Source organism: Sapajus apella, unplaced genomic scaffold (assembly GCF_009761245.1).
Source record: "Sapajus apella isolate SASKATOON/1434 unplaced genomic scaffold, GSC_monkey_1.0 scaffold77, whole genome shotgun sequence".
NCBI classification, from domain to species: domain Eukaryota; kingdom Metazoa; phylum Chordata; class Mammalia; order Primates; family Cebidae; genus Sapajus; species Sapajus apella.
Window position 1 is genome coordinate 3465459 of NW_022437017.1, and position 17848 is coordinate 3483306.

Here is a 17848-nt window from a genome sequence, read left to right on the forward strand (position 1 = left end):
TTTATTTATTTATTTATTTATTTTTGAGACTGAGTCTTGCTCTGTCACCCAGGCTGGAGTGCAATGGTGCAATCTTGGCTTACTGCAACCTCTGCCTCCCGGATTCAAGCGATTCTTCTGCCTCAGCCTCCCTGGTAGCTGGGATTATAGGTACTTGCCACCATGTCCAACTATTTTTTGTATTTTTAGTGGAGACGGGGTTTCACCGTGTTGACCAGGCTGGTCTCAAACCCCTGACCTCAGGTGATCCGCCGGCCTCGGCCTCCCCAAGTGCTGGGATTACAGGTGTGAGCCACCTTGCCCAGCCATGTATTTGTTTTTTTGAGATTGGGTCTCACTGTGTTGCCTAGGCTGGACCTGAACTTCCGGGCTCAAGCAATCCCCCCGCCTCAGCCACTTGAGTAGCTGGGACTACAGGCAGAAGCCAGCGTGCCTGGCTTCTTCATTCTTTCTAATGGCTGAATGAAGTTCCCTTGCATGAACAGACCACAGTGTGTTGATTCATTCATCAGTGGTTGGACACTGGTTTGTTTTCACTTTCTGGTGTTAGGCATAATGCTTCTGTGAATGTTCATGTGCAAACTTTTGTGGTGGCATTTCATGCATTTATTTTCTTAATGTACGTGCAGTCTTTATTGTTTAAAACTGACATTTTGGAAAACAACTCATTTCTGCACTTGCCACCTTCCGTGAAATTAGACCGTGTTCTTTTTTTTTCCCTTTCCTTTTTATAAAATTGAAGTGAGACTCACACAACCTAAATTTAATCATTTAAAGGTGAACAGGAGGTTGGGCGAGGTGGCTTACATCTGTAATCCCAGCACTTTGGGAGGCCGAGGCAGGCGGATCACGAGGTCAGGAGTTCAAGATCAGCCTGGCCAACATGGTGGAACCTCGTCTCTACTAAAAATACAAAAACGATTAACCAGGCATGGTGGTGCATGCCTGTAATCCCTACTTGGGAGGATGAAGCAGGAGAATTGCTTGAACCCTGGAGGCAGAGGTTGCAGTGAGCTGAGATCACACCATTGTGCTCTAGCCTGGGCAACAAGAGTGAGACTTGGTCTCAAAAAAAAATTGTTGTATTTAAAAAAAATTTAAACATTTAAAAATGAATAATTCACTGATATTTAATAAATTTCCAATGTTGTGCCACCACCACCACTTTTATTTAGCTTTGAGCAAATATTTATGCAGCACCTACTGTATGCAGTCCAAGCAAGACAGGGGCCATGTCCTGGGGAACTCACATCCCAGCAGACAGATTAATATACAAGCAAACACAGTCACAGACAACCATGGCTTGTTTGCCTCCCACACCCCAAGGAGGGATCCTGGGGAGCTCAACCCTGCAGCCTGGAGAAGGGAGAGAGAGGGTCCCAGTGTGCGGTGGGCACCTGGCCCCTGTCTGGACCCAGTCTCTCCTACTGTCCCCAGACCACAACGAGTGTGCCACTAGCACCATGTGCATCAACGGTGTGTGTCTCAACGAGGATGGCAGCTTCTCCTGCCTCTGCAAACCTGGCTTCCTGCTGGCGCCTGACGGCCACTACTGCATGGGTGAGGCTCGAGCCAGACTGGCCAGCAGAGGGGAGAAGGGAGATGGGGAAGCAGAGGGAGGGGGAGGAAGTGTAGAGGGACGGAACAGGGATGGGACGGGCATGAGAGAAGGAAAAGAGAAGGGATGGGGAGAGAAAGAGGAGGAGGGGGAAAAAGAAAAGAAGTGAAGAACAAGAAAAAGAAGAAAAGAAGAGGCAGGTGCCATGGCTCACGCCTGTAATCCCAGCACTTTGGGAGGCCGAGGTGGGTGGATCGCTTGAGGTTAGGAGTTCAAGACTGGCTGGCCAACACAGTGAAACCCCATCTCCACTAAAAATACCAAAATTAGCTGGTGTTGTGGTGCTCGCCTTTAATCCCAGCTACTTGGGAGGCCGAGGCAGGAGAATCGCTTGATCCTGGGAGCTGGAGGTTACAATGAGCCAAGATCGTGCCATTGCACTCCAGCCTTGGTGACAAGTGTAAGACTCTGTCTCAAAAAAAAGATGGATTATAAGGTGGGGAGGGGCCAGGTGCATCTGTGATCCCAGCACTCCTGAGATGGGAGGATCACTTGAGGCCAGGAGTTCAAGACCAGCCTGGGCAACATAGCCAGACCCCATCTCTACCTGAAAAAAAAATAGCTGGGTATGGTAGCATGCACCTGTAATCCCAGCACTTTGGAAGGCTGAGGCAGAAGGACCACCTGAGCTCAGAAGTGTAAGACCAGCCTGGGCAACACGGCGAGACTTCATCTCTACCCAAAAAAATTAAAAATTAGCCAAACATGGATATTCACTTCTGTACTCCCTGCTACTCAGGAGGCTGAGGCAGCAGGATCACTTGAGCCTAGAAGTTGGAGGCTGAAGTGAGCTATGATTGCGCCACTGCACTCCAGTCCCAGAGGCAGACCCTGCCTTTAAGAAAACTGTTTAAAGGTGGAGAGAGAGAAAGAAAGATGGGGAGAAATGGAGGAGGAGGTGAGGAGGGAGACAAGAGGAGGAGAGGACAGAGACACGGGCAACTGAAAACTGGAAAGGAAAGAAACAGAATGGCTGGGAAGATGGAAAAGGTGGGAGATAGGGAGGGGAGGGAGGAGGTGAGCAGGATGGGACCTTTCCCTGTGCCGCCATGGCCTCTGCAGACATTGACGAGTGCCAGCTGCCTGGCATCTGCGTGAACGGCCACTGCATCAACACCGAGGGCTCCTTCCACTGCCAGTGCCCCGGGGGGCTGGCGGTGGACGAGGATGGCCGAATGTGTGTGGACACCCATGTGCGCAGCACCTGCTACGGGGCCATCGAGCAGGGCTCCTGCGCCCGCCCCTTCCCCAGCACCGTCACCAAGTCTGAGTGCTGCTGTGCCAACCCGGACCATGGTTTTGGGGAGCCCTGCAAGCTTTGTCCTGCCAAGAACTCTGGTGAGCATCCAGCTGCCTGGTCCCCACCACCTCCACAGCTTTGCGTGCTTCCATCGGTCCTTGAGTGCGGTGGTGGGGGGTCGTGGCTCCTGTGGAGTGGAGGCTGTTTTCAAAAAGAGGCTAAAGGGTGTTGCTTTCCCCCCACAGGGGTGTGGATTTGTGTCTTAGTCCCACACTCTTGCCCAAGACCAGGGGGCCTCGTTCTTGCCCATGGCTGAATCCAAGCCATGGCTAAGCTCCCTGACCCATCTCGCTCTGCTCCTCTATCCCCCTAGCGGAGTTCCAGGCGCTGTGCAGCAGTGGGCTTGGCATTACCACGGATGGTCAAGGTAAGTGAGCCCAGCCCCTCCAAGCAGCAGCCAGCCTGCCCCACCAGATGTGGGGAGAGCTGCGGTCGGGGGCTGTGGGAGTTTGCCCAGGGTTCCCTTAACAAAATGCCCCAGACTGGATGGCTTCAACAACAGAAGTTGATTCTCTCACACTCCTGGAGGCCAAGGTCCGAGATCAAGGTGCGGGCAGGGCGAGTTCCCTTGGAGGCCTTGAGGGAGAACCTGTCCCAGACCTCTCTCCAGTTTCTGGTGGTGGCCAGCAATCTTTGGCATTTCTTGGCTCATAGAAGCGTCACCCCATCTCTGCCTCCATATTCACATGGCATTCTCCCTGTGTCCAATTTCCCCCCGCCCTTTTTAGAGATGGGATCTTGCTGTATTGCCCAGGCTGGAGCGATGTGGTGCAATCATGGCTCATTGCAGCCTCGACCTTTCAGGCTCAAGCTACACCTCCTGAGTAGCTGGGACTATAGGCAGTCACCACCATGACCTGCTAATTTGTTTTTCTTTTCTTTTCTCTTCTCTTCTTCTTCTTTTTTTTTTTTTTGGAGACAGAGTCTTGCTCTGTTATCCAGGCTGGAGTGCAGGGGCGTGATCTCAGCTCATTGCAACCTCTGCCTCCTGGGTTCAAGCAATTATCCTGCCTCAGCCTCCCAGATAGCTGGGATTACAGGCATGCACCACCACACCCATCTAATTTTTGTTTTTTTTGTTTGTTTTAGTAGAGATGGAGTTTTGCCATGTTGTCCAGGCTGGTCTCAAACTGTGAGCCTCAAGTGATTCACCCACCTTGGCCTCCAAAGTGCTGGGATTACAGATATGAGCCGCTATGCCCAGCCAATTTTTAAAAAATTTAATTTTCGGCCAGGTGCCGTGGCTCACACCTGTAATCCAACATTTTGGGAGGCCAAGGGTTGTGGATCACTTGAGGCCAGGAGTTCCAGACCAGCTTGGCCAATATGGTGAAACCCCATTTCTACTGAAAATACAAAAATTAGCCAGGAGCGTCGGCAGACACCTGTAATCCCAGCTACTTGGGAGGCTGAGTCACGAGAATTGCTTGAACCAGGGAGGCCTGAGTGACAAAGTAAGACCCTGTCTCAAAAAAAAATTTACTTTTTTTTTTTTTTTTTGAGACGGAGTCTTGCTCTGTCACCAGGCTGGAGTGCAGTGGTGCAATCTCGGCTCACTGCCACCTCCACCTCCCGGTTTAAGTGATTCTTCCACCTCAGCCTCTCAAGTAACTGGGACCACAGGCGTGTGCCACCACGCCCAGCTAATTTTTTGTATTTTTAGTAGAGATGGGGTTTCACCGTGTTGACCAGGACGGTCTTGATCTCTTGACCTTGTGATCTGCCCGCCTCTGCCTCCCAAAGTGCTGGAATTACAGGTGACATCCACCATATCCAGCCTAGAACAGCTTTTATCCACTGTATGGATGTTTGCTCCACTATTTCCAAACTGGGAATAATTTTGCCCCCTGCCCCACCGAGGCCGTTTGACAAAGTCCAGACTAATACTGGTGGTGGCGGGGGGAGGTGCTACTCATGTCTCATGGGTGGAGGCCACGGGAGCAGCTTGATATCCTAAAATACACAGGATGGCCCCTCGCAGCAAAAAATGATCCGGCTCCAAATGTCAGCAGTGACCAGGCTGAGAAACCCTGGTTCAGAGCAAATGAGGCTGGGTCTGTGCTGGAGCTCTGGCCTTGGGGAATCTGACTTCTAGAGATCCCTAGTGTGCCGGGACACACCCTCCTGCTGCCACTGCTGACACACCCCCCTCCTGCCGCAGACATCAACGAGTGTGCTCTGGACCCTGAGGTTTGTGCCAATGGCATGTGTGAGAACCTTCAGGGCAGCTACCGCTGCATCTGCAACCTAGGTTATGAGGCAGGTGCCTCGGGCAAGGATTGCACAGGTGAGCATGGCACCTGGTGGGCAATGTGTGGGCAGCCTCTCCTGCTGCAGACCCCTCACCCCTCTCTCCCACCCCCACCCCGCAGACCTGGATGAGTGTGCCCTCAACAGCCTCCTGTGTGACAATGGGTGGTGCCAGAACAGCCCTGGCAGCTACAGCTGCTCCTGTCCCCAGGGCTTCAGCTTCTGGCAGGACACGGAGACCTGTGAAGGTACAGGGTCCCAGCTCACATGGGTCTGCACACACACGCACCCTGACACACTCAGCATGTGGCATGTGCACACAGACACACAGGCATGTACATGCTCAAAGATGCTTACGTGTTACCTCTATTCACATACACGCATGCTTTCTGTAGTGTGCACACGCACATATATGCACAAGCTCAGATACACATGCTGCATGAGGTGTGGACACAGAGCCATGCACACACATACTCAGCATGCATGCTGCATGCAGTGTGGACACACACACATGCACCCATGCTGCATGTGGTGTGTACACAAGACACACAGGCACACACTCAGAAACATCATGCACACGTCCACATTCAGACATGCACGTTGCATGCGTCATGCATACATACACCCAGACACGCTGACATGCTGTGTACACACACAGACACATACTTTCAGACATGCTGTGTGCATGTGCACGCAGACATGCATACTCAAAGACACTTGCATATGTACCTATATCCACAGACACATTCACACACACACTCAAAGACACATATATACTCACATTTACATACACACTCTTTTTTTTTTTTTTGATACAGTCTTGATCTGTCACCTAGGCTGGAGTGCAGTGGCACAATCCTGGCTTGCTGCAACCTCCACCTCAAGCGATACTCCTGCCTCAGTCTCCCGAGTAGCTGGGACTACAGATGTGCACCACCACACCAGGTTAATTTTTGTATTTTTAGTAGAGATGGGGTTTCACCATGTTGGCCAGGCTGGTCTTGAACTCCTGACCTCGAGTGATCCACCTGCCTTGGCCTCCCAAAGTACTGGAGTTACAAGCGCGAGCCACCACACCTGGCTCATACACTCATTCTCACATTTCCCACACTTGCACCCCCCAGTCACACACGGTTGTACACACTCAAGGGTACACATTTATACACACATCGCAGGAAGCCCTGCTACTCCAGCTACAGAGTTTGGAGAGCTTTCAGGTGGATGGACACATCTGTGTGCTGGCAGGGCGGCATGCCTGGACAAGGCACGGAAGTTCCACGTCTCTTCCCGGATACTCTGCACCACGCATCTCTTCCATCTGGCTGTCCATCATTTGTAATATCCTTAATATCCTTTATTATTTTATTTGTTTGAAACAGAGTCTCGCTCTATCACCCATCCTGGAGTGCAATTGTGAAATCTTAGCTCACTGCAACCTCCACCTCCCATGTTTAAGCGGCTCTCCTGCCTCAGCCTCCTGAGTAGCTGGGATTACAGGTGCCTGCCACCATGCCTGGCTAATTTTTTGTATTTTTAATAAAGACGGGGTTTCACTGTGTTAGCCAGGATGGTTTGGATCGCTTGACCTCGTGATCCGCCTGCCTTACCCTCCCAAAGTGCTACGATTACAGGCATGAGCCAGCGGACCTGGCCTAATTTGTATTTTTAATAGAAAATTAAAACATGGTGTTTCACCATGTTGGCCAGCCTGGTCTTGAACTTCTGACCTCAGTGAACCATGTGCCTCAACCTTCCAAAGTGCTGGGATTACAGGCGTGAGCCACCATGTCCAGCCTGTAATATTCTTCATGATAAACTAGTAAACGAAAGTTAAGTATTTCCTAGAGTCCTTTGAGCCACTCTATCAGATAATCAAACTGAGGAGAAGGCAGAAATTCTGGAGGCCCGGATTTGCATTTGGCATCTGAAGTGGATGGCAGTCTTGTGGGAATGAGCCCTCAACCCACGGGGTCAGATTTTAACTCCAGGCAGGTAGCGCCAGAATTGAATTATAGGATACCCTGCTGATGTCAGAGGATTAGGCAGCTTGGAAAAAAAAAAACAAACCCACGTCTGGTCACTGAAGTGTTCTGTGTTGTGTTGAAGGTGAGAGTAAGAAAATGGTTTGGGCCGGGTGCAGTGGCTCATGCCTATAATCCCAGCAATTTGGGAGGCCGAGGCGGGAGGATCACCTGAGGTTGGGAATTTGAGACCAGCCTGGCCGACATTGTGAAACCCTGTGTCTGATAAACACACACACACACACACACACACACACACACACACACACGGCCAGTCCGGTGGCTAATGCCGGTAATCCCAGCACTTTGAGAGGCTGAGATGGGCGGATCACTTGAGGTCAGGAGTTCGAGATCAGCCTGGCCAAAATGGCGAAACCCTGTCTCTACTAAAAATACAAAAATTAGCCAGGTGTGGTGGTGTATGCCTGTAATCCCAGCTACTCGGGAGGCTGAGGCAAGAGAATCACTTGAACCCAGGTGGCGGAGGCTGCAGTAAGCTGAGATTGCGCCATTAAACTCCAGCCTGGGCAAACAAGAGTGAAACTTCATCTCAAAGAAAAACAATAATAATAATATTAGCTGGTCATTGTGGCACATGCTTGTAATCCCAGCCACTTGGGAGGCTGAGGCATGAGAATTGCTTGAGCCTGGGAGGCAGAGGTTGCAGTGAGCCAGGATGGTGCCACTGCACTCCAACCTGGGGCAATGGAGCAAGACTCTCTCAAGAAAAAAAAAGAAAACAGTTTGGCATTTCCTGTCTCTTACAGCGCTAAACACACAGCGCAGCACACACATGTGATTGCATGCACATTTGATTCCAGTGCCCTCTCCACACTTGTGCATCTGGGTGCCCCCCGTGCCACCAGGTGCAGCAACCCCTTGGGGAGGAGGGGTTCTGGCCAGGTCAGGCTCCTCCTCCTGCTGCTCAGGACCTGATGAGGGCTGTCCCCGCAGACATCGACGAGTGCCTGTCTAGTCCCTGTGTGAACGGCATCTGTCAGAATGTGGCTGGCTCCTACACCTGCAGATGTGCCCCTGGCAGCCAGCTGGGCCCCTCTGGTACCATCTGCCTAGGTGAGCGGCCCCGGAGCCCGACAGCATTCCAGAGGCTGGGCGTCTGTGAGTCAGGGTGCAGGTGTAGGCCCAGCTGGTAAGACAGGTGACCCACCTTTTCTCCCCAGACAGCACCAAGGGCACCTGCTGGCTGAAGATCCAGGAGAGCCGCTGTGAGGTGAACCTTCAGGGAGCTACCCTGCGGTCCGAGTGCTGCGCCACCCTTGGGGTAGCCTGGGGGAGCCCCTGCGAACACTGCGAGATCGGTAACACTCTCCTCGAGGCCTCCCTGGCATGGCCGTGGTGCCTGCCCGGGCACCCATGGGTAAAGCCCTGAATGGGGCAGTGGGTACCCCCTGGGGCTGGCATGAAAGAGTGACTCCTTTCTTCACTCCTGTTCTCTCAATTGCAGACCCTGCCTGTGCCCGGGGCTTTGCCCGGATGACGGGTGCTACCTGTGATGGTAACTCCCTGCCCGTGTCCAGCTCACCCCCTACTCCAGAACCCTCACACAAGCAAGCGCACATTACGGGTGCTACCTCCAGCCCCGCCCTGTAGTCTTTTGAGATGGGGACAGACGTTCTCCCTCCCTGGACCCAGGCCTTTTTGAGAGTCCCCAGGCCCCCGGTCCCCTTCATTCCTCCCCAAGGACAACTTGAGACCCCAGGGGAATGGTCAGCCAGCACCCTGCCCCTCCCTGGACCCTCCAGCTTCCCCTCCTCTTTGCCTTCCACTGCCCAGATGTGAACGAGTGTGAGTCCTTCCCGGGGGTCTGTCCAAACGGGCGTTGCGTCAACACCGCTGGGTCTTTCCGCTGCGAGTGTCCCGAAGGCCTGATGCTGGATGCCTCGGGCCGGATGTGTATGGGTGAGTCCAGGCAAGCTCCGAACACCAGGCATCCACCCTTCCTTCATTCCCGTCACTCCCAGTGACTCAAAGAACAGGAGAGATTTAAGGCATCCTTTGAGATCCTCCACCTCCGGCTAACACATCATGAAAGACATTTGGGTGGGTTTTTTTTTTTTTTTCCTTGAGACAGGGTCTCACTCTGTCACCCAGGCTGGAGCACAGGGGTGCATTCTCATCTCACTACAACTTCCACTTCCTGGAGTTCAAGTGATTTTTGTACCTTGATCTCCTGAGCAGCTGGGACTACAGGTATGCACCACCACACCCAGCTAATTTATTTATTTATTGGTAATTTTTTTTTTTTTTTTGTAGGGACAGGGTTTCACTGTCTTGTCCAGGCTGGTCTCAAACTCCCCGCCACAGCCTCCCAGAGTGCTGGGATTATAGCCAGACTTGATCTTTGAGGGCAGTTTTAGGTTCACAGCAAATCTGAACAGAAAGTACAGAGATGCTCCACATAGCACCGCCGTCCACACACGAACAGCCTCCCCCACTATCACAGCTGCACCGGAGTGAAAGCTGCGTTTGCTACAATGAATGAAACCACACGGACACATGGTTATCATTTCTTAAGTCCATAGAGCACTTTAGGGTTTACCCTTGGTGTGTTGGACGTTCTATGGGTTTGGACGAATGTATAATGACATATGTTCACCACGTAGTGTCATACACAGTAGTTTCACTGCCCTAAAAATCCCTAGTGGCCAGGCACAGTGGCACACGCCTGGAATCCCAAAACTTTGGGAGGCCGAGGAGAGCAGATCACCTGAGGAGTTCAAGACCAGCCTGGCTAACATGGTGAAACCCCATCTCTACAAAAATACAAAAATTAGCCAGGCATGATGGCAGGTGCCTGTAATCCCAGTTACTCGGGAGGCTGAGGTAGGAGAATCGCTTGAACCGGGAGGCAGAAATTGCAGTGAGCTGCGATCGTGTCATTGCACTTGAGCCTGCACTCCAGCCTGGGCGACAAGAGTGAAACTGTCAAAAACAAAACAAAACAAACAAACAAACAAAAAAAAACAGTCACGGTGGCTCACGCCTGTAATCCCAGCACTGCGGGAAGCCGAAGCAGGTGGATCACTTGAGCTCAGGAGTTTGAGATCAGCCTGGCCAACATGGTGAAACCCTGTCTCTACTAAAAATACAAAAAAGTTAGCCAGGTGTGGTGGCACACGTCTGTAATCCCGGCTCCTCGGGAGGCTGAGGCGGGAGAATTGCTTGAACCTGAGAGGTGGAGCCTGCAGTGAGCCAAGATTTCACCACTGCACTCCAGCCTGGGCAACAGAGCGAGACTATGTCTCAAAAAAATCAATAAATCATTTTAAAAAATGGATAGACGGGCTTAGAATAGTGCCTGCCACCTCCAGAGGAAGTCACCCCTTTTCACTCTGCCCCTCAACCCCTACATTGGGAGAAAGCTTCCGATTGAGAGCAAGTGAGTGGCACGCCTGTCTCGCAGCGGGCACAGGTTGGCAGGGGTAGGGACCTGGTGACCATTCCCCTGTGCAGACGTGAGATTGGAACAGTGTTTCCTTCAATGGAACGAGGATGAGTGTGGGGCCGCCCTGCCTGGCAAGTACCGGATGGATGTCTGCTGCTGCTCCGTCGGGGCTGCGTGGGGAGCTGAGTGTGAGGCCTGCCCGGATCCCGAGTCCCTGGAGTTCGCCAGCCTGTGCCCACGGGGGCTGGGCTTTGCCAGCTGGGACTTCCTGTCGGGCCGGCCTTTCTATAAAGGTGCGGTTGGGGAAGGGGACGGGCCCCCAGAAGGAAGGGGAGGGGCACGGCACAGGCAGAAGCTTGGAGTTGAGAGGTGTGTCTGGGCAAAGGGGACGTGGGCAGGGCCAGGCACTAAACACACAGGGAGGTCTTGGTGTATGGCTCCCAAGCCTGGGGACATCAGTGTGGTTTGGTGACATTTGATGGCCCTGTACTTCAGATGTGAACGAATGCAAGGTATTCCCTGGCCTCTGCACACACGGTACCTGCCGAAACACAGTGGGCAGCTTCCACTGCGCCTGTTCCGGAGGATTTGGCCTGGATGCCCAGGAACGGAACTGCACAGGTAGGTGCCACCTCTGCCTCTTGCAGAGGGGGTGATCCTTGGCAAGGATAGGGGCCTTGAATAAGACATAGAGACAATGCCGGTTCTTCGGGCACTTCTTGTATCTACCTCTATGCTGTGTGACCTAGGGCATGTCATGCCCTCGCTGGGCTGCAGAGACCCTGACTATAAAAGAAGGGGTGGGCTGGGCACGATGGCTCACACCTGTAACCCCAGCACTTTGGGAGGCTCAGGCGGATGGATCACTTGAGGTCAGGAGTTTGAGCCCAACCTAGCCAACATGGTCGACCTTGTCTCTACATAAAGTACAAAAATTAGCCAGGTGTGGTGGCGGGTGCCTATAATCCCAGCTACTCAGGAGGCTGAGGCATGAGAATCACTTGAACCCAGGAGGCAAAGGTTGCAGTAAGCCGAGATCACGACACTGCACTCCAGCCTGGGTGACAGAATGAGACTGCCTCAAAAATAAAATATGAAAGAAGGGGCTGCCAAAGGTGACCTTTAAAGGCCTCCAGGGCCAGCATGGTGGCTCATGCCTATAATCCCAGCACTTTTGGAGGCCGAGGTGGAGGACAGCTTGAGCCCAAGAGTTTGAGATTAGCCTGGGCAGCACAGCGAGACCTCCATCTCTGCAAAAAATAAAAATTATTACGGCATTAACTGTAGTTCCAGCTACTCGAGAGGCTGAGGCAGAAGGATCCCTTGAGCTCCCAGGAGGTTGAGGCTGCAGTGAGTTGTGATCACACCACTGCACTCCAGCTTGGGTGATAGAGCAAGTCCCTGCCTCTAAAAAAAACAAAACAGGCAGGGCACGGTGACTCACACCTTTTAATCGCAGCACTTTGGGAGGCTGAGGCAGGTGGATTGCTTCAGATCAGGAGTTCAAGACCAGCCTGGCCAACATGGTGAAACCCCGTCTTTACTAAAAATACAAAATTAGCCTGGCGTGGTGGTGTGTGCTTGTAACCCCAGCTACTAGGGAGGCTGAGGCAGGAGAATTGCTTGAACCCAGGAGGCGGAGGTTGCAGTGAGCCAAGATCACACCGTTGCACTCCAGCCCAGGTGACAGAACAAGACTCTGCCTCAAAAATAAAATAAAATAAAATAAAAATAAAGGCCGGGTACAGTAGCTCATGCCTGTAATCCCAGCACTTTGGAAGGCTGAGGTGGGTGAATCACTTGAGGTCAGGAGTTCAAGACCAGCCTGGCCAACATGGTGAAACCCACCACACCCCACATCTCTACTAAAAATACAAAAATTAGCCAGACATGGTGGCACATGCCTGTAATCCCAGCTACTCGAGGGGCTAAGGCATGAGAATCGCTTGAGCCTGGGAGGCAGAGATTGCAATGAGTTGAGATTGCACCACTGCACTCCAGCCTGGACGACAGAATAAGACTCTCTCTCTAAGAAATAAATAAATAAACAAAAATAAAAATAAACAAATCTACCACCAAAATAAAGAAAATAGAGAGTTCCAGACCGTGAGGAGACTACCTGCCCTTGTCATGTAGAGTCAGGGATTTCCTCCGCTCCTTTTGGGGGATTCTGTTCTGCCTGCCGTAGCTACAGATTTGATAGCCCCATCTGGTGCCCCGTCTTGTCTGCATCCAGGGATCCCTCCCCTCTTGGCCTGCGCCTCCTATGTCTGCAGACAGGCTTCGTCTAGCCCACACCCCCATCAAAGGACAGGGACCCCCCTGCCTTGTGCCTCCTGATCCAACACACACAGCCCCTCCCACCTGAGCCCCCCTCTCCCCACAGATATCGACGAGTGTCGCATCTCCCCTGACCTCTGTGGCCAAGGCACCTGTGTCAACACCCCGGGCAGCTTTGAGTGCAATTGTTTTCCCGGCTACAAGAGCGGCTTCATGATGATGAAGGAGTGCCTGGGTCGGTGACTGCAAGGCAGGGGTGTGGTGGGCACCCCGGGCAGGGTGGGCATTGAGGAGAGGGAGGATGGGGACAGCGGTGCTGTGTGGATGTGGATGGAGGGGGCGGAAGGAGGGAGGAGCTGCAAATTAGCTGGGTGCGGTGATGCCTGCCTGTAGTCCCAGGTACTCTGAATGCTGAGGTGGGAGGATAGTTTGAACCCAGGAGGTGGAGGCTGCAGTGAGCTGTGGTTGTGTGACTGCACTCCAGCCTGGGTGTCAGTGTGAAAACCTGCCTCAAAAAAGATAAAAGGCTGGGCATGGTGGCTCACACCTGTAATCTCAGCAATTTGGGAGGCTGAGGCAGGTGGATCACTTGAAGTCAGGATTTTGAGACCAGCCTGGCCAAAATGGTGAAACTCTATCTCTACTAAAAATACAAAAATTAGCGAGCCATGGTGATGCATGCCTGTAACCCCAGCTACTCAGGAGCCTGAAGCAGTGGTATAGCCAAGATTGTGCCACTGCACTCCAGCAGGGGCGACAGACAGATACTTCATCTCAAAAAAAAAAAAAAAAAAAAAAAAAAAAGGAAAGAAAGAATGGGGTGAACAGGGTGAAGACAATGGAGAATAGCACAGCATGTGCAAAGGCCCTGGGGTGGGCCTGGGGGATGAAAGGACGCCTGTGTGGCTGAAGGATGTTGAGGCTGTGGTGAGGCTGCCTGCTCCCTGCCCTGAGTCCTGGTGTGACTGGGCCTCAGCCCTCTGATGTGTTCTGCAGGGCATGGAGGAGGGCTTTTTAGTGCCTTTCCTGGTGGCCCCAAAAGGGTCAGTTTCGTGGCCTCTGTTCTGAGAATCTCAGCCTCCCTCCCCATCTGGCTGGTCTCTGCTCCTGGTGCAGACCCCATTCCCCTGGGTCATCCCAGCCAGGAGCTTCCAGGCTCTGCTGGCTCCTGCTGGGGTGAAGGGAGCTGGGGAGGTGGCGGGGAGAAGCCAGCATGAGCCTCATCACTACCTCCCTGTGTCAGCACCTTCACACCTGCTCTCTCTTTCCACACAAACCTGCAGATGTGGATGAGTGTGCAAGGGACCCGCTGCTCTGCCGGGGAGGCACCTGCACCAACATGGATGGGAGTTACAAGTGCCAGTGTCCCCCTGGGCACGAGCTGACGGCCGAGGGCACTGCCTGTGAGGGTGAGTGTGCATCTGGGTGTGTGAAAGCGAGTGGGCCTTTGGTGAATGTGGGCTGGATGAGTGAGAGGGTGGGCATGTGTATGTCTCTCTGAGGCTGTACCTGTGTGTGAGCCTGCAAGTGTGTCAGTGTGTACCTGTATGTGTAAGTGTGTTTATATACAAGATGTTGGGAGTGTGTTTGTGTGTCCAGAGGAGCATGCACATGTGTGAGTGTCTGTACAAGGGCAAGCATTTGTACATTTGTATGACTGTGTGTGTGTCTGTACAAGGGGGAGTGTTTGCATGCCAATAGATGTGACTGCGTGTATGTGCATCTGGGTGAACATACAAGACACTTTGAGTGTATATTTGGCTATGAATGCATCTACCAAGGGCAAGTGTGTTTGCATGTGCATGGTTGTGTTTTATTTTGTTTTGCTTTGTTTTGTTTTAGACAGGATTTCACTCTTGTCCAGGCTGGAGTGCAGTGGCACGATCACAGCTCACTGCAGCCTCAACCTCCTGGACTCAGGTGATCCTCCCATCTCAGCCTCCCAGTAGGTGGGACATCAGGCATGCACCACCATGCCTGGCTAATTTCTGAGTGGATGTGTTTGTATGTAAGACTGTGTGTGTGTGCAAGAACATGTGATGTGTAATTGGATGCAAATGTGTGTTTATACAAGGGAGGTGTGTTTGTGTGTGAGTGGGTGTGAGGATGTGTTTGTGAGTGGGTCTGTGTGGGTGTACCTGTGGATGTGGGTGTCTGGGTGTGGATGTGTGTTTGCACAAAGACAGGTATGTTTGAGGGTTTATGTGTGTATCTGTGTGAGTGTGCACAGGGGTGTGTTTGTGTGTATGTGTGAGTGTTCATGTGGGTGTTCGCGTGTCTGTGTGTGCACATGGATGTGTGTGCCCCTGGGTGTTTATGTATATTTACACACAGGTGAGTGTATTTGTGTGCAAGTGAATGTAAGGTGTGTTGTGAATTTGGGAGTGTGCACCTGAGTGTGTGTATCTGAGTGTGCATGTGTGTCAAGGTCGAGTGTGAATGGGTCTGTGTGGGTGTATTGTGTATCTGAGTGTGTGTGTGTCTGTCAAGGGCGAGTGTGTATTCATGTGAGTGGGTGCAAAAGGTGTGTTTGTGAGTCTGTGTGAGCAGGCACATGGGGTGTGTATCTGGGTGTCTGTGTACAAGGGGGAGTATTTGCATGTGCGTTGATGTGAGTGTGTGTGTGTGCATCTGTGTGAACACACAAGAGGGTTTGAGTGTGTATTTGGCTATGAATGCACCTACTATTTGGCTATTAATACACTTATACGAGGGTGTGTTCACATGTGAGTGGATGCAAAGATGTGTTTGTGAGTCTGTGTGAGTGAGCACATGGGGTGTGTATCTGGGTGTTTATGTTAATACAAGGGTGAATGTGTTTGTGTGCAAGTGGATGTAAGGTATGTTGTGAATGTAGGAGTGTGCACCTGAGTGTGAGTGTGTATCTGAGTGTGCATGTGTGTCGAGTCAAGGGCAAGTGTGTTCACACATGGGTGGGTGCAAAGGTGTGTTTGTGAATCTGTGTTAGCAGTCACGTGGGTGTGTGTCTGGGTGTCTGTGTTTATACGAGGGTGAGTGTGTTTGCATGTGAGTGAATGGACAGGCACATGCGGGGCTGTGCCAATGCCAGCAGTGTGAACTCCTTAGCAAGTGTGTGTGCCCCAGTGTGTCTCATGGTCCCACAGATGGCAGATAGTGCACAGGCCTGTTTTTCACCCGCAATCCCCCACAGACATCGACGAGTGCTCCCTGAGGGATGGCCTGTGTGCCCACGGCCAGTGTGTCAATGTCATCGGTGCCTTCCAGTGCTCCTGCCATGCCGGCTTCCAGGGCACACCTGACCGCCAGGGCTGCGTGGGTGAGACTGTGCCCACCTGCTGGCCCCTGGTCACCAACTCAGCCCCAGCCATAGCAGCAGCCCCTCCCACCTCACCTCAACTCCACTCTGCTCTTGCCCCCAAACTAGCCTCCACCCCATGCTGGACCCCTTCCCCCAACCCCAGCCCCTGTCTGCCCTACATCCTGCAGACATCGACGAGTGCCAGGTCCAGAATGGTGGGTGTGACACGCACTGTATCAACACTGAGGGCAGCTACAGGTGCAGCTGTGGGCAGGGCTACTTGCTGATGCCCAATGGAAGGGCATGTGCAGGTAGGTGGGCACAGCCTCTTCTCACTGCCTGGCGTGGAGGGTGTGGAGGAGGGTTCAGCCCGGCTCTACACTAGCCCAGAGCCCAGCCCAGCATAGTTGTCGGAAACAGATGCTCAGTGTTGCAAAGAAAAATTAGTACTGAGACAAAGGATTTTTGCTTCTCTTGGAGATGGAGTCTCGTTCTGCTGTCCAGGCTAGAGTGCAGTGGCGCCATCTCGGCTCACGGCAACCTCCACTTCCAGGGTTTAAGCGATTCTCCTGCTTCAGACTCCTCAGTAGCTGGGATTACAGGTGTCTGCCACCACACCCAGCTAATTTTTGTATTTTTAGTGGAGACGGAATTTCACTATGTTGGTCAGGCTGGTCTCAAACTCCCGACCTTGTGATCCTCCCGCCGTGGCCTCCCAAAGTGCTGGGATTACAGTGTGAGCCACCGCGCCTGGTCAAGGCAAAGTATTGTTTAGCAAGAAGTTTTTACTTTCTGGACTGCAGGAAGGGTGCTCTTGCTAGTCACTTTGTCACGAGAGTACAACGAACAAAGGAAAAGCAGACATATTTATTTTTTATGCATTTGGGATCGTCATTACTGCTGTGTTGATCTCTGTTGGCTGGAGCCAGACCTCACAATCTAAAGTAAAACCTGATTGGCTAACAACTTAAAACTTTTTTAAACAGGTAAGGGGCATAGTGAAGCCAGCCAGACCTGAGGCATCCCCCCCTGCCTGACCTGTGGTCCTGGCCCCAGGCAGGCTGCTGACCCTGTGGGAGAGACCCTGGGGTTTTTGCAGAGGAGGGTGAATAAGGTGGAAAGGAGACTCAGAGCTGCTTGAGCACCCCCAGGCTACTCGAGTGACCATCGCTGTGCTCACCTGGCTACAGGTCGTCCTGGGGCCTGGGGAGCAGAGGTGTACTGGGTGGTCTATCAGGGCAAAGCTGAGCACAGTCCCCAACCCTCCTCTCCCAGACGTGGATGAGTGTGACGAGAACCCCGGCGTTTGTGACCAAGGCCACTGCAGCAATGTGCTCGGGGGTCACCGCTGCCTGTGCTATGATGGCTTCATGGCCACGCCAGACATGAGGACGTGTGTTGGTGAGGAGCTGGGTCGGCAGGGTGGAGGAGGCGGTGTCAAAATTCACATACCAGGTCTTCCATTAGGTGGCACATAGGCATGACAGATGCCAGGTCCCACTCCTGCCATTCGCAGGTAGGGAGATGAGGCTTTGTAACAGCGCTTCATGTTCCATTTAAGAGCCTCCATTCCCCCAAGCCTGCTCTCCAAAGCCCATGAGATCTCATTTATATAATGGAAGCAGAATTCTCCAAACCTTGCTCTTTGTAATGACATTTATTTGATACTACATACCCAACACCTATCAGAGGA

The 17848-nt window shown here is 52.5% G+C and overlaps 1 protein-coding gene across 1 annotated transcript in view; it reads left to right on the forward strand.

Annotated features, from left to right (window-relative positions):
• Positions 1–17848, forward strand: part of FBN3 (fibrillin 3) — an 83134-nt gene that overhangs the window by 14684 nt on the left and 50602 nt on the right. Inside the window, 16 exon segments of the mRNA XM_032251953.1 lie at positions 1438–1560; positions 2681–2956; positions 3232–3285; positions 5080–5205; positions 5291–5416; positions 8144–8263; positions 8371–8508; positions 8655–8705; positions 8984–9109; positions 10664–10888; positions 11091–11216; positions 12982–13110; positions 14159–14284; positions 16048–16173; positions 16344–16466; positions 17431–17556. Of these exon segments, the coding sequence (XP_032107844.1) occupies positions 1438–1560; positions 2681–2956; positions 3232–3285; positions 5080–5205; positions 5291–5416; positions 8144–8263; positions 8371–8508; positions 8655–8705; positions 8984–9109; positions 10664–10888; positions 11091–11216; positions 12982–13110; positions 14159–14284; positions 16048–16173; positions 16344–16466; positions 17431–17556 (2121 nt within the window).